At 32.4% G+C, this 26523-nt stretch overlaps 1 protein-coding gene and 1 long non-coding RNA gene across 3 annotated transcripts in view; both read left to right on the top strand.

The window, feature by feature from the left end:
• Window positions 1–24496, top strand: part of LOC127724697 (transcriptional enhancer factor TEF-1-like) — a 110422-nt gene extending 85926 nt beyond the window's left edge. For both annotated transcript variants that reach the window (XM_052231765.1, XM_052231763.1), the window contains exons 9-11: window positions 11982–12122; window positions 15214–15366; window positions 24246–24496. In XM_052231765.1, coding sequence (XP_052087725.1) covers window positions 11982–12122; window positions 15214–15366; window positions 24246–24359 — 408 coding nt within the window. In that variant the 3' untranslated portion in view covers window positions 24360–24496. The remainder of the gene's footprint in view (window positions 1–11981; window positions 12123–15213; window positions 15367–24245) is intronic.
• LOC127724760 (uncharacterized) overlaps window positions 1–26523 on the top strand; it is an 865500-nt gene that overhangs the window by 722711 nt on the left and 116266 nt on the right. The gene's annotated exons all lie outside the window — the stretch shown is intronic.

The following is a 26523-nucleotide window of genomic DNA, read 5'->3' as shown; positions in this document are numbered from 1 at the left end:
GTTTTTATATAGATTAGACTGTTGGTTTTCCCGTTTGAATGGTTTAATACTAGTAATTTTTGGGGCCCTTTATAGCTTGCTGTTCGGTGTGAGCCAAGGCTCCGTGTTGAAGACCGTACTTTGACCTATATTGGTTTACTTTAATAAATTTTGACTTGGATGGAGAGTTGTCTCATTGGCACTCATACCACATCTTCTTATATCCAATAAAAGTTTGAATTGTTTCACATTTGTGATTTCAGGACCTTTTATAGCTGACTATGTGGTATGGACTTTGCTCATTGTTGAAGGCCGTACGGTGACCTATAGCTCAGCTGTATATTTCTGTGTCATTTGGTCTCTTGTGGAGAGTTGTCTAATTGGCAATCATACCACATCTTCTTTTTTATATAGACAAGATTTCATATACAAAACATTATTTTGCGGGCGTATAGAAATTCAATGAAATCCTATAATTGTTCACACCCATTCATTACAACTGCTGGAAAATTACAATTAAGTACCATGGATTACAGAAATATAACCAAAACCCTGATATACCAAAAAGAATATTTCACTCAATTTCTTTCCAAAATTTGTGACCAATATAAATCTGATTAAAAAAAATTCTGTTAAGTTGTTATTGGGCTCGTTTCTCTAAAGGGCACAAGTTTGATTGTAACTTCTTATCATTCAATACAAATTATGTCCGATCTTCAAAGTCACAAGACCTTAGATTAAACAGAACCCTAGTTCCTTTCAGCAAGGGCAACTGTAAAATGTTATTTTACATGTCAACATTAAAGTGACATGTTCATGATGTTATTTCATGCAATGTTTTATCATGGCAAATTTGATATAGGTGAACATATTTTCAAAGCAAAATGTTACTTTTAAGTTGAAAAGAAAAGTGTTTTGATATATTGGCCATGCAGGCAGTGAACCGGCACTACTTACCTGAAGGGAAATAACACTTTTGAAAAGCTATGAAATTGTGACGCATACAAATGAACTGGATACAACATTGGCGGTTTCCATGTATTGATTTACTACTGGCATACTTATGCATTTAGATTTGCATCTCTGGTTAAAATCTGTCTTAAATGTAATAGTATTACTATAAAACTCCTAAATATGTGTTTGTTTTGAAAAAAAATAGTGCAATTTATTCAGAAATTTCCACATTTTCTTAATTGATACAGGATACCATAATCGTTGTATCTTGATGTTTTAGCCAAAAAAATGTAATTATTGGTTTTGAAATTCCAGTTTTGTACAATTAATTCCAATGTCAAATTCCTATTAATCCAGTAAAGTAAAAAACTTTTAACTTGGAACTAAAATCTTATAGTAGGCATCATGTGATATTTGTGACCTGTACACCATCTACATGGTTTCCACATGTTAACCTTCTTTAGTGGGCTAAAATCGATAAAGTACTTCCTTTTAAGTCATGCATGGTCAAAGTTTACTTCTCCTTTGACAATATTATTGCATTTTTGAAAAGTGTTTGCTGAATATTATTAAAATTAAAAAAAAATAAATTGTGACAAAGATACCAACTCTGTACATTCCAAGTGTAACGGTATATCAACATGTATTTTTTTTAAAATTATCTTCATTTATCTAAAATATCAAGTACAATTTACTGCTAAAGCAAAATGAATTCAACAAGCATCGGCAGAATGATAAAAGACGTAATGTTGAATGAATTCTCCAAGGAACCTTTTCATCGTTATCCGCAAACAAAGTGTGTTGTAACGTCCCTCGAATAAGAAATCGATTTTGCCAAGTAATTGGGCATTTATTTTCACTCAAGATAGTATGTAACATTATGCACTTAGGAAAGATGATATACCCCCGTCGCGATCTCTTTGAAAATTGTATTTTCCTTTTTTAAACAATATGAAAACAGTCTACAGAATGTGCTTGCTACTATCCCGTTGGAAACAAAAACGATGTTTAGACCTAATATTTCATATACCCGGCCGTAAGCGCTTAATCACATGTTTGCCACATGTTTTGAATATGACCGGAAATGATAAGGACCGAACGACAAAAACAATTTTAATAAATAAAAAGTAAATAACTGGTCTTCTGTTTCGTGTGAAATGTAACGCATAACGATAAGGTCATTTTCTAACTTATATATTGCGAAGAACAAAACTAGATTGTAAATAATCACTGATTTATCTGTTTGAACATCTCGCGAGAGTTCATATTTGCATATTGTTATGAAGAATTCATTTACAATAAAGCAGACTACACCATCTAAAATTTGCGTTACGAAATCGGAAACCAAAGTAACGCTACTTTTCTTACACCTGCTACAAAAACAGTTATAGTTCTGGGCAATTTCTTCTGACTATTCTTTTTGATCGATGTTCTTTATTATTTGAAAGCAAAAATTACGATTTTTCAGGCGACGATTATCTTTAAATCGGGCAGCGTTATGCACTTCGGAAGCGAAAATAACGCTAAGAAACGACATACAAAAGTGGCCGAATAATCTTAAATATTTGTTTATTTCAAGTTCTCTCTAGGGGAGATTAGAAAGCACCTATATTTTAATAGAAATAATAGCATTTGATGGTGGAGCAACAACTTCTCTCAACAAAATACAATATTTTATCACTTTTCTATCGTTATCGGAAACGGTCCCAATACCAAATTATTGCCCATATAATAATAAAGAAGCTACGATTTTTCATTAGAGTTATTATCTACATTCTAAAAAAGTCCCTTTTGCAGATATCAAGGGGAGCAGAAAAAAGGAAAAAAATCATTTGAAATGTGTTACTCGGACACTGTACGCACATAAATTACGCCAAAATCGGACTTAAAAATGTATTATAATCTTATCAAAATTGATCTAAGTCGTGTTTATTATTAATGTTCTGACACACAAATCCTACAAACTTTCATTTAAACACTTACAACTGCATTTTCCATTAGAAATAAAAAAAAATTAGCATGGGTGTACTGAAAATTCGACATTTTTTGAAAATGACCCATATGTCACCGACCTTTCAAAAGTTGTGAGCAATTTTCATGTTTTTTTCTCATTTGTTTTCAAGAGAAGAGTTTTCTTTAAAATTTTGCCTTATGTTTCAGTGAGAGCAAGTGAAATATTTATTTTGTTTTATTTCAGACAATTTTGAAGGAAACAAAATACAATAAACCTTTTTTGTTTTAAAAGGTTTTTTTTTTCAATTTAGTAGTACATATATATAAAATTAAACTTTATTACTAGATTAGACAATATTTTACTGGAACCAATTAAACTACTCAATCCAGGGAATAAGTAAAAATAAAAATTGTCAGTATATATCGAAACTACTTGAACCCTTTTTAGCTCACCTGGTCAAAAGGCCAAGTGAGCTTTTCGCAGCACTCGGCGTCTTTGTCGTCCGTTAAGTTTTACAAAAATCTCCTCTGAAACTACAGGAACTTGGCCAAAATTTTTATTAGGGTAACTATAAATAGAGAAAATATGACAAGACAAAAATGTTTAGAATGTTGAACTCTATCTTAATTGTTCATTTATATCAAAACTGTCAGACGACTTCTTACCAGAGCTATTGCCCTTAAATGACAAATTTTACCATTGTTAAAGATTTTTGCCTATTATCTCAAAAATTATGATAGATAGACAGAAACTTTAAAAGCAAAAAAAGATTACAAAGACAAAATCTACAAATAAGTCAAATATAACCAAAATCATCAGTCGACTCCTTATTAGAGTAAATAGCTTGCTCTGTAATGACTATTTTTTATTAATTTTTTGCGTTATTGCCTAATATCTTAAAAACTATAAAAGATAGATAGAATAAAGAAATGCAAAAATGATCAGCACAACAGGATCTACAAATAAGTCAACATAACTGAAACCGTTAGTCAACTCCTTATTGAAATTATTGCCCTTGGGGGTCTTCATTAATATCCATAGAATTTTTTCATAATTTGTCAAAATGTATATTATATCATGCTTTTTTCAAAAATATGATAAAAAGTATGGGTCACCGGGCTTTTTTCCACATTACAGGTTGTGCAAAATTGTAAGATTTTATATAGATTATGCATGGAAAACACAATTTTGTGTGTTAAAAAGAAAACTACACCATAGAACTGTAAGATAAAATATGAGAAGATAGCTCTAAAAATATGTTTTCAGATAAGAAAAAGAAAAAATGGTGTCACCGGAATCGTTTCTTGCTACATAATAAAATAGGTAAATTCATCACACATCCTATTATAAAATTTACTTTATCTGAGTTATCTCCCCTTACGTGGCAAAGTTGTAAAAAAAAATGAATCAAACAAATATATTCTGTTTTTTTGTAAAATACAGCCGTAAATATGATAAAAAACATAATTTTCTATAGTTACATGAAAAGCCTTACACATAAATTACATACTACTCTCGAAATTTGCACATTTCATTAAAGATATAGACTGATTGTTATCTACTATTTCAAAATCCAAGATGGAGGAAGATACCCCAGCTACCTTAATGATGATTTTCCCCATTTTTACAATTTTTGCCTATTATTTTGAATACTGTAACAAATACTTGAAATAGCACAAATAATCAGCAAGACAAGATCTACAAATAAGTCATAATAGTCGAAGTCTTCAGTCGACTTGTTATTTGAGTTATTGCACTTAAATGATAATTTTAACATTTTATGCATATTTGCCTATTATCTTGAAAACTATAATAGATAAATAGAAACTTTAAAAAGGAAAAATTATCAGCAGGGTAAATTCTACAAATATGTCAACATGACTGAAATTGTCAGTTAACTCTTGGTAGAGTTATGTCTCTTTAATAATGATTTTTACTAAAAAGTGGCCATGTTGAAGATGCAGTTTGAGCAACACAGGCTCTTTGGAGCCTCTAGTTTTATCGGCCTAATCTTTTAAAGCTCTATTATGAAAATCACAAAAGTTCAAATTCTAAGCATAAGTCAATTGAAAGTTACCAATGTACAAAATATTCCAACATTTGTAGTTGAACGCTTAATGTAAACTTTACAGGTAGTGTAGTATCTTTTGTGTTAATTTTTGTTTAATTTTCACTGGCTATTTGTGATGCTCAATCCCAGTTTTCTTGACAAAATGTATTTTGACACATACATCGTATTCAAATCTGTGAAATATGCGAATTGGGACATTCTAATCTGCCGCTTTTTACAGAGCTGGAAACAACATCATAGATTTTTTTTGTCATAATCAAGTTGCGTTAGCTAATAGCACAAACAATAGGCTGTTTGGTCTTTAATCTCATAATTGCTTATTTCTTACAAAACGTGATCTGAATTTGTAATTTTAATCTATGAAAGCTACATCAGTATCAGGCCAGTGAGGCCAAACATTTCATTGTTACTGATTATGTATGAAAGATTAACTGTGTAATATAAACAAAGTAGCTTTTATTTATATGAGATGGCGATTTGTCTTGATACCAAACTGTCTTTCTTGTGTAATGAAATGTCTTTCATGAATGCCATTTATCCTGTTGGTGATTTGTCCCAGTGCAGGAAATTCTAGAATTCAAAAACAGCTATAGATAAAGAAAATCTGTCAGGGTAGAAATGTTCCTAATGTCAAGATCTACTTACTGTCCTTTCAGACTACTCCTTATAGTATTGCCTTATTGCCCATGAAATGACAATTTATAACAATTTTCTCATTATCTTGAAAACTGTAATAGACAGCAACAAATATGATTAGCAATACAAAATCTACAAATAAGTCTACTTTATCAAAATTTGCATTCAACTCCTTATAGGAGTTATTGCCCCTAAATGACCATGTTTACCAGTTGTTTTTGATGTTTTGCTTATTATCAAGAAAACTATTATACATAAAAAGAAACTTAAACATTGCAAAAATGATCAGCAGGACAAGATCTCCAAATTTGTCTGCATTGCAGAAATTGTCCTAATATATGTTATTGCATCTAAATGACAATTTTGCAATTTTTTGTATTTTTGCAAAATAACTGTAGTATACAAAGAAAACCAGTAATCAGGAAAAGCAATCTGCTTTACAAATTTGTCAACATGGCAGAAATCATCGGTTGTCTCCTTAAATAAGTGTATGGATCTCTCTGAAATTGTACTACAAAGTTCCAAACCTCAAAGGGAAGGCTGGGATTGAGTTTTGGGGGTAATTACTCCAAGGGGGGGTCAAAAAGTTTGGGGGGGGGGGGGGATTTTTTTTTCAATTTTTTTTGATGGGTTCATACTTTTTTCTTCAAGATTTTTCAAAATTTTTCAAAATTTCACAAATTTTTTCAAAACAATTTGTTTAGGGGGATTTTTTTTTCATAAATATTTTCCATCTTTACATTGATTATTTCTGATTTATATATAAAAGCAACAAATACTGATATGGCAGGAGATACACACCAAACAGGGTGTGTGAATTATTATATATAACAGATTAACTAAGTATTGTGCAACAGCACAGTAGTGCGCAATAGCAAGAAATCTTCAATTGCACAGTGTTGCACAATAGCAAGAAATCTTCAATGGCACAGTATTGCACAATAGCAAGAAATCTTCAATTGCACAGTATTGCACAATAGCAAGAAATCTTCAATTGCACAGTATTGCGCAATAGCAAGAAATCTTCAATAGCACAGTATTGCGCAATAGCAAGAAATCTTCAATTGCACAGTATTGCGCAATAGCAAGAAATCTGTCACCGAGGGCCAGTGTGGCATGCTTTTTGCTAGGGGGGACTAACTTTGCATGCCTGACCCAAGGGACAAGGGGTCAGTTTATAAATAGACTTACGACAGACAAGTGGCAAAGTTAATACTCTAAAACGTTCAACAATTTAATAAATAACAATATATGCCAAAGATAATTCCAAATAATTAAAACAAACGCACTAAAGAATTTAAATGTCACTGTTCTTAAGAATTGTCTAATCACTTTTGTAGAATCACTAGCTGGAATTGTCCGAAATAGGAATTTGCAGAATAACTGATTTTAAGGTTGAGAATGTCTGAATCACTAATATGGAAATGTTCTGATCGATGAGTAGGTTGGTTGATTTGAATTGTCCAAAGTTGTTTAGATGTTAGAGTCACTTAGTTGAAACGGTATCTTGAGTTGAAGGTCTTATGCCGTTGAGCTGTTAGTCTGTCCCATGTTGTCTGGTGGAGGCGTACAATGAATCCAGTTGATTGGTGGCCAATCTTGTTATAACTGAAAATTGATTGCATAGCCAAGACTGGATACAGACGCTACTCTGTAGGTTCACTCCAAACTCCTTCCACACTGTTGTTAACTGTAACTGTACCAGTTGTTGTATAGTTAAGTTGAGTCTGTTCCAGTTGTTGGGTCTTAAAACACATCCTTGATAGCAAATGAATATCCTGAGTTGCCGCGCCGGCTAGATACTGAAGAGCGAACTGTTTGGTCACAGTTGTGAAGCTGACTTCTTTTCTCCTACTTGGCTTGTAGGTACTCTGTTCCTGGAAATCACTTACTGTCGTTACTTGATGGTCACCTAAGTGACTATGATGTTACTTGTCCCTACATGCTGATTTTCTGGTGACTCTGTAGTGACTTTTTATACGACCGCAAAAATTAAAAATTTTTTGGTCGTATATTGGTATGACGTTGGCATCGTCGTCGTCGTCGTCTGGCGTCGTCCGGCGTCGTCCGAAGACACATTGGTTTTTGCACTCTAACTTTAGTTTAAGTGAATAGATCTCCATGAAATTTTACCATAAGGTTCAATACCACGAAAGGAAGGTTGGGATTGATTTTGGGGGTTATGGTACCAACAGTTAAGGAATTAGGGGCAAAAAAGGGGCCAAACATAAGCATTTTTGTAACTTCCAGACAATAACTTGTGTGTAAGTGTATGGATCTCTCTGACATTGTACCACAAGGTTCCATATCACAAAGGGAAGGCTGTAATTGATTTTGGGGGTAATTGCCTCAAAATTTTAGGAATTAGGGGCCAAAAAAAAGGGGCAAAAAACAAGCATTTTTCTAGTTTCATGACAATAACTTGTGTGTAAGTGTTTGGATATTTCTGAAATTGTACTACAAGGTTCCATATCACAAAGGGAAAGCTGGAATTGAGTTTGGGGGTAATTGCCCGAAACGTTTAGGAATTGGGGGCCAAAAAGGGGCCAAAAATAAGCATTTTTCTAGTTTCCAGACAATAACTTGTGTTCAAGCGTATGGATCTCTCTGAAATTGTGCTGCAAGGTACCATACCACAAAGGGAAGGCTGGGATTGAGTTTGGGGGTGATGAATCATAAGGGGGTTCAAAAAATTTGGGGGGGGATTTTTTTTTTTTCTTTTTTTTTCTTTTTTTCCTTTTTTTTTTCTTTTTTTTTCTTTTTTTCCTTTTTTTTTTCTTTTAAAATTTTCCATTTTAAGTTGGTTATTTCTGATTTATATTTAAAAGCAAATAATAATGATATGGTAGGAGATACACACCAAACAGGATGTGTAAATTATTATATAATAAGTATTGTGCAATAGCAAGAAATTTTCAATTGCACAGTATTGCACAATAGCAAGAAATCTTCAATTGCACAGTATTGCGCAATAGCAAGAAATCTTCAATTGCACAGTATTGCGCAATAGCAAGAAATATCCAATAGCACAATATTGGGCAATAGCAAGAAATTGTCAATTGTACAGTATTGCGCAATTGCAAGAAATATTCAATTGCACAGTATTGTGCAAAAGAAGATACTTCGTATAAATTGCTTATTTCTTGATCAATTTCAATGGGGTTTTATTCTTGAATTCTTGGGGTTCTTTAATATGCTGAATCTAACTGTGTATTAAGTTTTTGGATTTTGGGCCCCGTTTTTAAATTGGTCCACATTGAGGTCCAAAGGGTCCAAAATTTAACTTTGTTTGATTTCATCAAAAATTGAATTATTGGGGTTCTTTGATATGCCGAATCTAACCGTGTATTTAGATTCTTAATTGTTGGTTCCGTTTTCAAATTGGTCTACATAAAGGTCCAAAGGGTCCAAAATTAAACTTAGTTTGATTTTAACAAAAATTGAATTTTTAGGGTTCTTTGATATGCTGAATCTAAACATGTATTTAGATTTTTGATTATGGGCCCAGTTTTCAAGTTGGTCCAAATCGGGGTCCAAAATTAAACTTTGTTTGATTTCAACAAAAATTGAATATATTGGGTTCTTTGATATGCTGAATCTAACCATGTATTTAGATTTTTGATTTTTGGGCCTCGTTATCAACTTTGTCCACATTGAGATCAAAAGGGTCCAAAATTAAACTTTGTTTGATTTCATCAAAAATTGAATTCTTGTGGTTCTTTGATATGCTGAATCTAACCATGTATTTAGATTTTGGATATTGGACCATAATAGGTGAATGTCTAATTTAAAAAATTATAAGTTCTTAGACCACATTCATTCTGTGTCAGAAACCTATGCTGTGTCAACTATTTAATCACAATCCAAATTCAGAGCTGTATCAAGCTTGAATGTTGTGTCCATACTTGCCCCAACTGTTCAGGGTTCGACCTCTGCGGTCGTATCAAGCTGCGCCCTGCGGAGCATTTTATTCCCTACTGTAACTGTGACTGTGACTAATAGTGAAGTATCAAAATTTCTACGAACTATTTATACCAAAACTGAAAAGAACTCAAGCTGAGACATAAATTTCAAATTAATCCGAGTAATAATGATTTTGTATATAAAATGCCAAATGTAAAAATATGAATAGTGAAATTAAGATCAAATGCAATTAAAGGATTAAACTCTAATTATCAAATGACATCTGTCTACCTAATTACTAAATTAACAATAACTATGAAAAAGAGAAATACTCAAAGACATGTGTGACATATACAAATGTTTCTAATTAGCCATAGGTAATTTAATTAAAGTACCATTAAATTAGAAAACTGAAAAATAAACTTAATTCCTTAATAAAGCAAACTTTTGATTATGAACAAATAATTCTTAAATTATCTAACATACAGAAAAATGTATATGAAATACTGAAAAATACTTTAAAAACACTGGGAGGAAAATGCACCTATGACAAATCTCCAATTGCACAGTATTGCCAGACCTGCCAACTATCCTGATTTTGGCGGTATCATCCTGATTTTCATGCCTCAAACCGAATCCCAATACCGGGATCGTAAAACAAGTCAAAATCCTGATTTTCACAAAATCTACCCGTAAAAATTGTTGGTTACCGATTTTGAAGTTTTTCTGATCAATTTCTGTAAATCTATAATTTTACCTGGCAACATATTTATGACAAGTTTACGACCCCAAGTTAATCAAAGGTCACAATAGGTGTCATAATCTGTTGTCACAGGTAATCTGCTTATCCGATGGGTCATAAAGATCCTCAAAATTAATTAATTTGTAAATAGAATCGGTCATTCGGCATTTCAATTTTAATCAATTTATCATACGATCACAATTTGCAACGTTTACCATAGTATCATGACAAAAAAATGTAATTAACTGAAAGACGAAAACTGTAATGAACTCATTATAAAACATCGTTTATCTTGAAATCCGTGAAATTTTTTGTAATCAGACGTGTTTCTGTCCAGTTCTGTTTATAAATTGACGCCATATTGTACTCACTTCTATTGTGTATAAGCCTCCGCCGGTAGGAGCACCTTTGAATACGAAGAAAGATAACTCAAATTTTATCCATTTTCTCAATACTGATAACTAACTGAAGATCTGTTTCAATCCTTCTAACTTTAGGACATTTAGGTTTAGGTCTTTTGAGGCATGGTGGAAAGATTAAAATAAGGTCTTTGGAGGGGGAGAGGGGGGTCTTCATTTTGTATCCTTTATTTTATTAGGCCATTTTTCTCTATTCTTAAGTTATTTTGCCAATTAATAAGTACAAGAATCATGCAAATAAAAGAAATCAAGGCTTGTTAGCTCATCATCAGTATACCAAAAGAAAAAAAAGAAGAGATTTGAGACTATTTCAAGAGTATAAAACTGCACACAAAAACGCCGCAAAATGATATCCTTAAAAATTTGGTCTCGCACTAAATCCCCCATGGGGATTTTCAAAAGTTGGCAGGTCTGTATTGCGCAATAGCTAGTATCTTCAATTGAAAATAAATACAAATCTTTTAACCAATTTCAATGGGATTAATTTAAAGTCTTTAATTTTTGGGGGTTCTAACCTTGTATTACTATTTTGAACATGGTGCCCCATTTTTAAATTGGTCTGCATTGAGGTCCAAAGGGTCCAAAATTAAACTTTGTTTGATTTCATCAAAAACTGAATTATTGCGGCTCTATGATATGCTTATTGTGCATTTAGATTTTTTTATTTTGGGCCCTGTTTTCAAATTAGTCCATATTAAGGTTTAATGGGTCCAAAATGAAACTTTGTTTGATTTCAATTTTTTTTAAACCATGACAAGTTATAGAACAAGTTAGCATTTTGTTCCAGTATAATGAATTTTTACCCGGTAGGGGACTATGTATTGCCATGCAATACTCTCGGAATGCTTGTTTCAACTAAAATTTAATTTTTGGTGTTTTTTTATATGCTTAATATAACCATGTTGTTAGATTTTGGATTTCAGACCATACTAGGTAAATTAAATGTCCCATTTCAAATTTTTAAGATCTTTGACCACATTTATTTTGTGTCAGAAACCTATATTATGTCAAAAAATTGATCACAGTCCAATTTTATACAGTATCAAGCTTGAATATTGTGTCCAAACTTGCCCCAACTGTTCAGGGTTTGATCTATGAGGTCGTATAGGCTGCGCTCGGCAAAGCATTTTATTAAAATTCTGTATTTTACTGATAAATGCACTCACTTTTTAAGTCAACATTACACTTTTACCCTGACAGCAGTATTAAATTGCAGAGGAGACACAGGGTTCTGTGGAACCCCTTACAAACTATTATTAGATATTTAGCTGACTCTGATGTCCACTAGAGTTTTCACAATTACATGTTCTGATATATTTGTAGGCTGACATTAATACCAATGAAGCTGATGAAAGTGGTGCATTTTATGGCGTGACAAGCCAGTATGAAGGAAATGAAAATGTACCCATTAATTGTTCAACTAAAGTGTGTTCATTTGGAAAACAAGTTGTAGAAAAGGTAGAGGTAAGTTCATCGATGGTGATACAAAATTAATCATCTCTTAAATATAATTATGAGGGGAAAATTGTAGAATAAAGCCTTTTATAGGCTGGAATTATTTAGTCCAATTGTATCACTTTTTTTTGCAATTCCGGTACCTTTTTGCTATGGCAACCGTATGGTTGATATAGAAAAATTAAAATAAAACAATATTACAAGTTTCATAGATAAATATGATAGATGAACATACATGTGAAAAATTGAAAATAAATGAATATTTTTAATAAAATCAAAAGTAACAAAAATTACCATAATTCTGTTATTTTGCAGAATCTAGCAAAATAACTTGTGTGTTTTCAATCTATGTAAGATTCATAAAATTTGCAAAAAACTCATTTTGACCATGGTACCTCCATAAGCCTGAAAATCTAATGGCTGGTCACATACATTTAATGAACTTAAAATGGAAAAAGAGTTACAAATAGCATACCACATGAGTATAAAATGATCTTAGGCCATGTAAGACTGAAAATTATTTGGGGTCAATTTAGGCCTTAACAGGGCATATTTATATATAAAAATGCATACAGATGCTATAAAAAATATAAATTTGTTACTTTTTGCTCATTTCTATGCTGAAATGTCATGATAAAAAAAGTATGAATGCAAAAGGACTCTTTCATTGAACTTTTTTTGCAGCCAGTATGGTCTGATGCAGAATTTTTTCATTTTATGATGGAAAATTTGCATGCAATTTTAGTCTCAATAGGCATATATTAAATAAAGTTAGTGTGTGAAATGACTCATTGTAAAGTGCTTTTTTTACAGAATTAGTGAAATATTTATGATGGACCAACTATTATGTACCTAACTCCTCAGATTTCACATGCATCAAATCAGGCCGTCCGACCAGGACCATAAATACAACATATTTTGCCCATTTTTCTGTGATAATCTACTTTTCTCTATATTCAGAGTTCACAAATGATTACTGAAACTTGAATTTAGCATAGAAACACAAATATCAAAATATAAAAACCTATCAGATACAAAGTCAGCAAACTGCTTAAAAGTGCTTATTTTGGCCATATAATGCCTAAATGGGACATTTTTACAGAATTTCTATCATATAAAGATGTAAATCCTTTACTTTTATTCAGTTTGACAAATTAACACTGCAAAACATTCAGGGAAGTTGACAAAGTGCTGAATCTACATTTACTGAATTCATCTCTTAGGCCTGAGAACACAGTTATTTCGTAGTGCATTTCTTTTAGACAATAAATTCAAATTTAAAAAATCATACCTGCTCTATCTCAAAAATATTTTTACAGTGTAGGACAAATTATATCCAAATTATAGAAAAGTCCAACTCAAAATATGGACAATTCTATGTTAAGGGGGTCTGTAATTCAGTTTGACAGCTTCAGACATACTAATTTTTGACCTACTGTGGATTAATTTATTTTAGTGGGTACCAATTTTCGTGGGTTAAGGGAAACTTACATGTTCGTGGATATTTAATTTCGTGGTTTTGCCGAAGTCTACATACAAGCCTAAAGGAAATTTGTTATTCGTTGAACATTTAATTTTGTGGTTTACCAGTACCCGCGAAATCCACGAAAATTGGTATCCAATGAATAATAATGAATCCACAGTATTTCAACTGGACCAAATCACTACTTTACCGTAAAATTGATCACCCAAATTTTTGTTTGCAGGTAATTTCATCCCCCTTCTTAATAATTCCTGCACAAAATATAAAGAAATAAATTTGGAAAGGGTATGAAAAAAATTTGCAAGTTATACACTGTCCACACTAGAGACTATATTTGTAAACAACGAAAATCAAAGGCCGATAACTGTGTCCTCTGACCTATTGATTTGATGTTTGTTATATAGTTTACACCATGACAAGTTATAGATCAAGTTAGCATTTTGTTTTAGTACAATGAATTTTTAACCAGTAGGGGATTATGTATTGCCATGCAATACTCTCAGAATGCTTGTTAAACTGGGAGAAACATCATTTCTTGTAAATGGATGCAAGGAGAATATATCTGACATATACTATATGACATTTACCTATATTTTACAATCTAATAGTCAGGCTAAAAGGAATATATCTCTGTCTAACATACATGTATATAACATTACCTTGACTCTAATTTCACACTTCAGTGACCCGGTTTAGTATTCAGGATAAGATCTGTTTGTCAGAAACTGTACATGATACATATGAATATTTGGTAAATGGATATGCTGCCAGGGGTATATGCCTGTTTTGACAATTTTCATATGACCTTGACCCCAATGTGATGCTCCACTGGTCAGGCTAAGATTTCCGTATGAGGTCTGTTACTCTGTAACTAATTTATAGGTCGACAATATTTTTTCTGTAAATTCTTTGCATGACTCTCTGTCATGAGCTGTATGACCTTAACGTCAATTTCACACTCAAGTGGTATTTTAAGTTTTCAGGGTGAAGTCTGTTTCTCTCTGTAATTTTACATGATAGGTCAAGAATGAATTCCATTGACATGATTGACCCATTGAGCTGTCCTCAGTTTGAGAGTTCATTGCCTTCTATAATGTAATCAATATTTCAACAGGCAAATTATTTTATTGTATCAACTCTTGTGCATTATTTTGATATATATTGTTGTGTACTGGCTTTTGTTTTTAGTATGTGATAAAGTGTGAAAAGTTGAAGCCTGAAAATGTTATTAGTGCATGTAATACAATAAATATCATGACATTGCATAATAAAACATAAATATCATTAAAATTGCAGTGACAAAGCTGCAAAACTTTGAAACTACAAAGTCAAAAAATTATATATTAACATGAAAGCACACAATTTTAGTTAGGGGCCAGCTGAGGACCACCTCCGGGTGCGGGATTTTCTCGCTGCATTGAAGACTCATTGGTGGCCTTCGGCTGTTGTCTGCTCTTTGGTCTGGTTGTTGTCTCTTTGACATATTCCCCATTTCCATTCTCAATTTTATTTTATACTTTTTGTTTTGAAAATATAATGCATTACCAAGTAAAATACTACTCTTCACAGCTGCAAAAGTGCTGCATAATTGATAAGCTATTATATTTATATTTTTAGACTGAGTATCCACGGTATGAAAATGGCCGCTTTGTATATCGAATTCATCGATCTCCAATGTGTGAATACATGATTAACTTCATACACAAATTAAAACACTTACCAGAAAAATATATGATGAACAGTGTGTTGGAAAATTTCACAATTTTACAGGTAAACCAATCCAAATCATTTTTATGCCACCGCCGTAGAGGGGGCATTAAGTTTTACCCTTGTCTGTCTGTACGTCCATCCGTATGTCCCGAAATTGGTTTCTGTTCTCTAACTTTAGTTTGCCTCAACCAAATGTTATGAAACTTATACACAATGCTTATTACCACAAAACACAGATCAAATTTGACTTTTGGTGGCGTCACTTGTACCGTTCTAGTTTGCCTCAACCTAATGGAAAAATTGCTTATTTTTTTGTTTCCGTTCTCTAACTTAAGTTTGCTTCAACCAAATGTTATGAAACTTACACACAATGCTTATTACCACAAAACTCAGATCAAGTACAAATTTGGGTAGCATCACTTTTACCTTCCTTGAGTTATGTCCCTTTATAACTTTATATGCAAGCGGGGGCATCATCTGTGTCCCATGGACACATTCCCCATTTATTGTACAAGTGTTTTTTTAGACATATTGGGGTATAACTTGGGGAACAAAGAAATTTCATATGAATTTAGTATGTAAAAAATATTCACATTTTGTCATATTTTTAGTTCATCTTGAAGGATTAAAACCTGTTTCTCTTAAAGTATACTATATTTGTTCATAGACTGCATTTCTAAAAGAAAATAATGTTATTTTGAATAATAATTTTTGTTCTTGAAAAGAAATGTTAAACTAGATGTAGAATTCAGGACAAGTTCCAGGCTAATTATCTGGATCGTTTCAAATAAAATTCTATATATATTTTTAAGGGCATATGATACAGTAGCAGGGGCAGATAATAACATGACCAAATTTGATGGGTTGTTTTTTAATGTAGCTATTGATAAGCATCTTAGATTGGCAGAAATTCACCAACATGATCATTATTTGAAATCATTTGCAAAGGGAAATGAACTTGCAGTATATTTAAGCACACAAAACCTATGGCAGAGGCATACTATTCTAGGCCAATGAGGACTGTTTTCTATTCTATCATCAATTAGTTCCAATTTATGACAGTAATTGGTATAAAGTTTTGATGTACAGAGGAGTAAGCTGCACAAAGTTGTTGCATTCAGAATATACTGCACAGAAAGAAAAAAATTGATCTTCAGCAATTAAGAAACTGGGTTTTGCTTTTAGCCTAAAAATATACACATGGACCCCTATATATTTCTTTTGCATTCAGTGTGTACTGCTATATCAAAAATGCAGAAAAAATTTAATTATATATTTTTTTGTCCCTAACATGATGCCTTGCAGCGACCTACAAATACTGGGCGTCACCTGTCCATCCGGTCTTGTAAGCGCTCTCACATGACAATTCTTGCCAGATTTTTATGACATTTATACAATAATGTCTCAGACATGTTAAAAAATTAGTGGGAAATGTGAATTCTATAGAAAATTGCCAGGCATTTATGAAATTTATATGAAAGGTTTGTATCAGCAATGTCTCAGACAAGTTAAAAAGTCAGTGCCGAAACAACGATTTTGAAATAGTTATGCACCTTGGAAATATAATTTTATAGAAAATTTCAAAGCAATGTCTTTGATGAGAACTTTGCAAAATCAGTGCTGATCCATTATTTTTTACATGAGTTATGTACCTCAGAAATGTAAATTCTGTAGAAAACTGTGTTGTAAGCACTCTCCTAAGGGACATTTCTTGCCAGATATTTATGAAATTTATACAAAATGTTTAATCAGCAGTGTCTCAGACAATCAGTATTGATCTACTATTTTTGTGGATTTCATGGGTAATAGGAAACCCTGAATTTAAATGTTCAACAAATTACCATAGGAATGTATACAGACTTTGGTAAAACCATCAAATCAAATATCCATGAAAACTCTAATTTTCCTTAATCCATGAAAATTGGTACCCACGAAAAATAAAAGTTGGAAAGTTGTTTTTATCGAAGAAATTTTGAAATATGAAATTTTGTGGTATACCTCAAATACGTGAAAGTATAACTAAATATCTTGAAAAAGCTAGACTTGGGCCTGCTGTTTCCAGCAAGGTTGCCGTCAATGATTTGTTAAGTTTGTGATTAGGTCAGTTAAGAGGAGCCACATACTGTAAGTCAACAGTATTTGGCATGCAGTTTTATAAGTATTGGCACATCTCATTTCCATGGTGATTAATTGGCCTTGCCCCCTCAGTCATGGTCTACTATAGGATTAAACACATTTTTTCTAGAGGTTATTGATGCGTAAACTGGGGCTATTAACTCACAGACTGACTAGAGTTTGTGAGTAAGCGACCCAGTTTACACACCAATAACCTCCTGAATAAAATATTCATTCCTATAATTCTTTAGTCAAACATTTGCAATTTTTAATTACTGTAAATTCAGAAATTATTGCGTGCATTTATTATAGCAATTTTTCAAGAATGGGCAAAAATGTGAGTTAAATTATTGCGATTTAGAATAAATCTGCATACAGATCTATGTTTAAGTTACAAGAATGTGAGTTCTTATTATTGAGATACTTACCCAGTCGCATTATTCGCATTAATAAAAACCTCGCAATGATTTCTGAATTTACTGTTACAATTTTTATGCCCCTGCCGTCACCCGAGGGGGCATTAAGTGTTACCCTTGTCTGTTCGTCTGTATGTACATATGTCCCAAAATTGGTTTCCATGCTCTAACTTTAGTTTGCCTCAATCAAATGTTAGGAAACTTATACACAATGTTTATTACACAAAACACAGATCAAGTTCAAATTTGTGTGGTGTCACTTCTACCGTTCTGCAGTTTATAACTTGATATGCAAGCAGGGTTATCATCTGTGTCCCATGGACTCATTCTCCATTGATTTGTTCATTAGCTACTATTTACTATCAAATGCACTTATTGACATGTCATAACTAAGGAGTTAGGTGCCATATTGACTTTCTGAAATCCATAAATGTCGATTAATGCAATAGAATCCAAATTGAAATAACACCTACCCCAAAAACCTCAAAAACTCATTTTAATGAGATATTATCCGAATTTGAAGCATACAAATAACAATAATTTTTTAGCTTGAGAGTTTTCATTTGTATGACTCATGTTTTGTCATGACGTTAATGTGGCAAAATCATTCAAAAAATTTCGTGGAATTTCATCTTATTTTAATTTTATACATTTTCTGAGCTTTAATGCATTATTTCTTTTTGTTATGCATTATAATAGAAATAACTGTCACTGTTAGAACTTTTTTTTTATTTCAAATTGCTTGCAACCCTGGATCCTATGCATTTTTATCGCGAATGAATAGAACACAGTGAAGGTTATGAAAGTAGTTTTGGCAACATGGTCTATTGAAGTAAACACCAAGGGGGGAACAAATATTTGTAGATATGCAAATCATTTAAGAATTATTAACTTTTAAACAAGTTCCTTAGTTTAAATGTTAGTTTGTGATTAGGTCAGTTTGAGGGGAACCTCAAATGGTCAGTAATTATATTTGGTATGCAGTTGTATAAGCATTTCCATGGAGATTATTTGGCTTTGCTTCCTCAGTTATGGTCTATTAATTAACTTTGAAACTTTTGCATAGTTTTCGTGTTAAAAGTTTATGATTAGGTCAGTAAGGGGAACAACTTATGATAAGTCAATAATATTTGGTATGCAGTTATAAAAGCATTGGCATGAAGATTATTTTGCCCTCTCCCCCCTCAGTCATGGTCTATTGACTTTGAAACAATTGCTTAGTATGCAGTTGTATTATCATAAGCTTATCTTATTTCCAAGGAAATTTTTTGGCCCTGTACCTTTAGTCATGGTTCATTAGGGCCCTGCCTAGTGGCGGGTCGCCCTATAGTGATCAGTGTCTGTCCGTCCATCCATCCGTCCGTCCGTCCGTAACAAATTGTGTCCGCTCTATATCTAGAGAACCATTATGATTTCATATTTTATACTTGACATGTGTATTAAACAGCACCAGAGGGTGTGTCATAATGTTTGTACAACTTCTAAGGTCAAAGTTCAAGGTCAAAAACTTTGGTTTCAGTCGATCCGTAACAAATTGTGTCCGCTCTATATCTAGAGAACCGTCATGATTTCTTACTTTATACTTGACATGTATATTTACCAACACCAGAGGGTGTGTCATAATGTTTGTACAACTTCCTAGGTCAAAGTTCAAGGTCAAAAACTTTGGTTTCAGTTGACAACCCCATGTCCTATGGTAAAGATCGTGTCCGCTGTATATCTTGAGAACCGTTATGATTTCAAAAATAATGCTTGACATGTATATTAACCAACACCAGAGGGTGTGTCATAACGTATGCACAACGTCCTAGGTCAAAGGTCAAGGTAAAAAACTTTGGTTACAGTTGACAACCCCATGTCCTATGGTACAGATCATGTCCGCTCTATATCTTGAGAACCGTTATGATTTCAAAGTTTATAGACATGTATATTAACCAACACTAGAGGATGTGTCATAATGTATGTACAACTTCCTAGGCCAAATGTAACACTTTATCTAAAAAACATAGAATAAAATCACTCTCAGCACATAACGAGACTATGTAATAACTTAAAAAAGTGCTTCATATCAGCTTATCCATACAAATTTTTTACCACACATTATTTACAGCAGAGCCCACAGTGATTGCTCCAATCTCAATGATGTCTAGTTGAATTTCAAAATTTTGCATATTTTACATGTAAAGTATTGCTATTTAAATTTCAAAATTTGAGATTGATTTTTAAGATTACATACAGGCGCAGCATATCTCTGTGTCAACAGTTTATTAAATAGGTCATAGGGTTGTACTTCAGTATCACATTTCCATTATCAGAGAACCACCAAATCTGGGTGGAACCCCTTATTTGTCATATAATATAAAAAGTTACATCATAATGAACATTTATACTGTATGTAATATATTGCATAATGCCAGTATGATTGACATAATCAATAAACAATCTGAGTCAAGTTGGGATGGATATTATTATAGATATAGATAGAGATAAACTGTAAACAGCAATAATGTTCAGCAAAGTAAGACCTACAAATAAGTCAACTTGACCAAAATGGTCAGTTGACCCCTTAAGGAGTTATTGACCTTTATAGTCACTTTATAACCATTTTTCGTAAATTTTTGTAATCTTTTACAAAAATCTTCTCCTCTGAAACTACTAAGACAAATTTAACCAAACTTGTCCACAATCATCATTAGGGTATCTAGTTTAAAAAATGTGTCCAATGACCCCGCCCGCGAACCAGGATTGCCAACATGGCTAAAAAATAGTACATAGGGTAAAATGCAGTTTTTGGCTCATATCTCTGAAACCAAAGCATTTAGAGCAAATCTGACAAGGATAAAATTGTTAATTAGGTCAAGATCTATCTGCCCTGAAATTTTCAGACCAATCAGGCAACACGTTGTTGGGTTGCTGCCCCTGAATTGGTAATTTTAAGAAAATTTTGCAGCTTTTGGTTATTATCTTGAATATTATTATAGATTAAGAGATAAACTGTAAACAGCAATAATGTACAGCAAAGTAAGATCTACAAATAAGTCAACATGACCAAAATTGTCAATTGACCCCTTAAGGAGTTATTGCCCTTTATAGTCAATTTTTTACAATTTTCATAAATTTCGTAAATTTTTGTAAAATTTTACAAAATATTTTCCACTGTAACTACTGGGCCAAGTTCATTATAGATAGAGATAATTGTAAGCAGCAAGAATGTTCAGTAAAGTAAGATCTACAAACACATCACCATCACCAAAACACAATTTTGTCATGAATCCATCTGTGTCCTTTGTTTAATATGCACATAGACCAAGGTGAGCAACACAGGCTCTTTGAGCCTCTAGTTTTTTTAACAGTATAAGTGTATTTTTGCAATTAAGAATGAATTAATTTCTTTATTTCTTTTATAATGAAGAAGAACAGTTCCAGTGACCTTTTCTTGAAAATATGAAAATATAGATTGAATTAAAGTGCACTAGAACCATTCTTTGAAAATTCTATTTCTTTCCTTATCAAATCATTAATAACAAGGAATTATTTGAATCTGGAATAATTTTGATTTCTGGAAAAAAATTGATGATTAATGTATAATGAAATCAAACCCAACTAAATAGAAAGCTGATATTTCAGTATGAACTAACTAACCACCTTTGCCATGCATGCATGTCTAACCCTCCTTAATTGGGTTAGTTTTCATCATACATTTCTTTCAATTTTCCAGAATTCAAATTTTTTCCAGATTCAGATAATTGCTTGTTCTAATGACATGTAAAGAGAAGATGTCTAAAATTAGTTCACCCTCTACATGTTCTAAAATTGAAATGTCAAAAGAATATGCCTCAAAAATGAAAAAAAAATATAATTTGACAATAGAATTAAAACTTTAACATGAATTAGTTATGGAAATGAAAATTCCTGTATACCACACTGCACCCTACAGCTATTCATCTTCAGTGTCGTACAATTATTTTCAAAAACAATTATCAATCGTTATAGGAGGAAAAAAGAACTTTATACATTTAATGTTCGGAGACTAATATCTTAGTTTCAAGACTATCTATTGGTCCCATATCCTACAAGGATAAATTATAAACTTTATTAGATTGATTGATTGGTGGTTGCCTAACATTTAGTGGCAAATATTTCATATAAATATAAGGAGATGTGGTATGATTGCCAATGAGACAACTATCCACCCAAGTTCAAATGAAGTGGATGTAAGCAATTATAGGCAACCATACATGCATGTTCAAGATGAAACTTTATTAGAAGAATCTTTCTAAAGATGAAAATGTAAAACATTTAACAGGGAACATTTTTGATAAAGATTAAATGATTTATTTTAGCTAATTACCAAAAAACGGAACATGGCACCTTATCAGTAAAATGTTTGGACCCTCATTAATAAGGGTTAATATCCATTGAAATTGCTGCAAACAGAGCGTTAAACATACCAATTATCCAAGGAGGTCTAACAATATAGGAAAAATGTTTAAATATCATTTTCGTGAAATTTCCAATTAGGTAAAAATAGTGGTCAGACAAAATGAAACTCAAATGTGATAGTAACTAACCATTATACAAATTAGTAGCCAAATACCAGTAAAGTAATCTAGAAAGAAGGCTAAAAACTGAGAAAAAATGTTAAATATCAAATTGTTGTGAACGACACATAATATAAGGTCAAATATTAATGAAGAGATGTGCTATGATTGCCAATTAAACAACTATCAGACAGAGTGGATTTAAGCAACTATAGGTCAAAGTACAGTCTTCAACATAGAGAAAACCCCAAACTGTATAGTCCGCAAAAGGTCCAAACATGAAAGCATCAAGCATCAAAGCATCAAAGCATCAAAGCCAATAAAAACTAGAAAATAAATCATGTACACATCCATTGGAATTTAGTGTAAAGATGTTATGAACAGGTTGAGAAGAGCATGATTTTGTTTGTTTTTCAATGAATATATTTCTTGTCATTATTTTTGGCAGATACATAGGGAAGAACCAGGTATATGGAACCTCTGCTCAGTTTTTATACGACCGCAAAGATATTTGGGGGTCGTATATTGGTATCATGTCGTTGTCTCCGTCCGAAGACATTTGTTTTCCGGACAATAATTTTAGTTTAAGTGTATGGATCTCTATGAAATTTAATCAAAAGGTTCAATACCACAAAAGGAAGGTTGGGATTGAATTTGGGGGTGATGGTCCGAACCGTTTAGTAATTAGGGGCCAAAAATGGGCCCAAAACAAGCATTTTTCTAGTTGCAGGACAATAACTTGTGTATAAGTATTCTGAAATTGTACCACAAGGTTCAATACCACAAGTAGAAGGTTGGGATTCATTTTGGGGGTAATTGCCCAAACCGTTCAGGAATTAGGGGCCAAAAAGGGTCTAAAACAAGCATTTTTCTAGTTTTCAGACAATAACTTGTGTGTAAGTGTATGGATCTCTCTGACATTGTACCACAAGGTTCCATATCTCAAAGGGAAGGCTGAGATTGAGTTTGGGGGTAATTGCCCCATACATGCAGGAATCAGGGGCAAAAAAGGGGCCAAAAACAAGCATTTTTCTAGTTTCCAGACAACTAAGTGTGTGGATCTCTCTAAAATTGTACTACAAGGTTCAATACTACATTTCTTCAAAATTTTTCAAATTTCAATAGATTTTTAAGATCTTTGACCACATTTTTTTTTTGTGTCAGAAACCTATATTATGTCAAAAATTTGATCACAATCCAAATTCAGACAGTATCAAGCTTGAATATTGTGTCCAAATTTGCCCCAACTGTTCAGGGTTTGACCTCTGCGGTCATATCAGGCTGCGCTCAGCGAAGCATTTTATTGGATTTTGGGCCCAGTTTTCAAGTTGGTCCAAATTGGGCTCTTTGTTTGATTTCAACAAAATTGAATATATATGTTTTTTTTTTATATGCTGAATCTAACCGTGTGTTTTGATATTGGATGTCAAGCTTGAATGTTACGTGTCTATATTTGCCACAACTGTTCAGTGTTCGACCTCCGCAGTTGTATCAAGCTGAGATCCAGCGGAGCATTTTATTTTAATCTGAATTGAGTTTTAAAAGGGTTCTCTATATTATTCAGGTCCTTAAATATACCAATCAAATCAGCATGCTGTTTTTAAAATCTGATAATATTTAGATCAATATATATATAATACATAGATACCATTTTAGCACTCTTTGTAGTTTTGTATTGATACCAATACTGGATGGACCCTGCATTATCTTAGAAAATACTGGTAGTTTAAAATTTCTGTTGACAAGTTAAAACAGAATCTGCCCATAATGAATAAAATTAGAAAACTTGTGGATTTTTATTTGATTTGCTTGCATTTATATGAAATATTCTCTTTGATTCATTCATAGTAAAAACTTGTTTTTTCAGGTTGTGTCAAACAGAGATACACAAGAGACATTATTATGCATTGCATATGTTTTTGAAGTTTCAACAAATGAACATGGTGCACAACATCATATTTATCGCCTTGTGAAAGATTAAATCTATGCAATATATTGTTAAAGCATTGTAGTAACATGACTGTATATAGCTATCATCCTCTTTTCTCAGAGTATAACTTTACCTGGCATCTAATCATGAAACTGTTACAGATAACAATAAAATTTTAGAAAAATTCATCAAGCACTTTGAAAATAAAGAAATGTATGAAAAGAAAAACAGCATTGTACTCAACTGGCTTCAGGGTTATGTCACTTGGTTTTCGTTGTCATCCCTTTCCTTTTCATATTTAATTTAACAGAAATGTTTCTAAATTTATCTATTCATCTGAAATCGTGACAGAGTGACACTTTTTTTTCTTTTCACTTTTTGATTTTTATTGACAAAAATTTCTCTTTAACCCATGGATTAATTTCAAGGTTGTTTTGCAAATTTATAACAAAAATAAGAAATTGTGAAATTACTATTTGGAGGTGAAACTACTAACATCAATTTCTGTTAACTTGGAATATTGGAAGTTTTCTTCTCCATGTAATAACACATATTCAACATAAGGCGAAAACTGTTTCCAAATTTATCTTGTCATCTGTAATTGAAGAAATAGACTTAAATGTGCAGTTTTATTTAATCTAATCTTTGTCACCCATGCGACATGTTGCGAGGACATAGAAATAAAGGGAATCAATCCTAGGTCTTTCTGTCCGATCTTGTTAGGGCTCTCACTTGTACAATTCTTGAAAATTTTTTATAAAACTTGTATCATAGATTTATATCAGCAATGTCTTGGACAAGTTTGAAAATCAATGAAGATCAAATATTTTTAAAAGAGTTATGCCCTTTGAAATGTAATGAAAATTGCAGTTTTAGCGCTCTCATGCAGATAAAATATGTGCAACACGGGAGACATTGGAACTCTGTTCATTTATTCTTTTTGATTTGATTTTTATTGTTGATAAAATCCTCTTTTCTGTCACTTAAATGTGATTTTTTTCAAAGCTCCTTGATTGAGTTGAATTTTAAATTGAGTTTAGAATATTTGTTTTAGCAAAAAGTCACAAATTGTGATCCTTCAATTAACGGGAAGAAGTCTTTTTATAATATAATTGATAAAGCACCAACATTTGTTGCCCTGCCTTATCCCTACTCATTACACCTTACTAACCCAAATGCATGCCCTTACCCTAACCCTTACTTTTAAAAACTGATGCAATCATTTTGAAAATTATTTTTGGAGTCTTTAAAATCATTTGTAATTCTGGAATATTTTTAAATTTTTAGTTTTTACTACAATAAATAAAACGAAAACTGTTTCTGAATTAATTTTTTCATCAGAAATTGAGGAAATTGAAATTTTCAATTTTTGTCTTTCTTTGACGAAGTCGAAAAAAGGGCCTGCTGTTTCTGGCGACGTCAACAATGTATCAGTTTGTGATTAGGTCAGTTTATGGGGAATCACTCAATGATATTTTGTATGCAGCTGTATTAGCATTAACACATCTCTTTTCCATGGAGATTACTGTAAACCAGCTTATTTTCGTAGATACTTTATTTCGTGTTTAGCCTGTCTAGCCTACTTTGCGGCTATTTATTTTCATGATTTTCAAAATTTCTTGATGGATTTATATAAGGGAATATCCACGTTTTACATATTCCTGGCAATTTATATTCCCATAATTTTTCTGCTTGCAAAAGACGTGAAAATAAATGGCTCGCAAAAATTAGTTGGTTTACAGCCTTTGCGCCCCTCCCCCCTTTTCACCCCTCTGTCATGTTTTATTGACTTTAAAACTTTTGCTTAGTTTACATATATTAGTTTGTGATTGGTCAGTTAAAGGTGAGCCACTAGTGGTATATCAATGGTAATTGGTATACAATTTTATTAGCATTGGCACATATCATTTCCATGGAGATTTTTTGGCCCCACCCGCTCTGTCATGGTCAATTGACTTTGAAACTTTTGCTAAGATTACATGTATTAGTTTATATTTAGGTAAGTTTAAGGGAAACCATTAGTGCATGTCAATGATATTTTGTATTTAGATGTATTAGCATTGGCTCATCTGATTTCCATGGAGATTATTTGGCTCCTCCCCTCAGTCATGGTCTATTGACTGAATATTTTGCATACTGTGGATTCATTATTATTCGTTGGATACCAATTTTCGTGGGTACAGGTGAACCACGAAATTAAATGTTCAACCAATGA

This window comes from Mytilus californianus, unplaced genomic scaffold (assembly GCF_021869535.1).
Source record: "Mytilus californianus isolate M0D057914Y unplaced genomic scaffold, xbMytCali1.0.p SCAF_14, whole genome shotgun sequence".
Lineage (NCBI taxonomy): Eukaryota > Metazoa > Mollusca > Bivalvia > Mytilida > Mytilidae > Mytilus > Mytilus californianus.
This window is presented reverse-complemented; position numbering and strand designations above follow the sequence as displayed.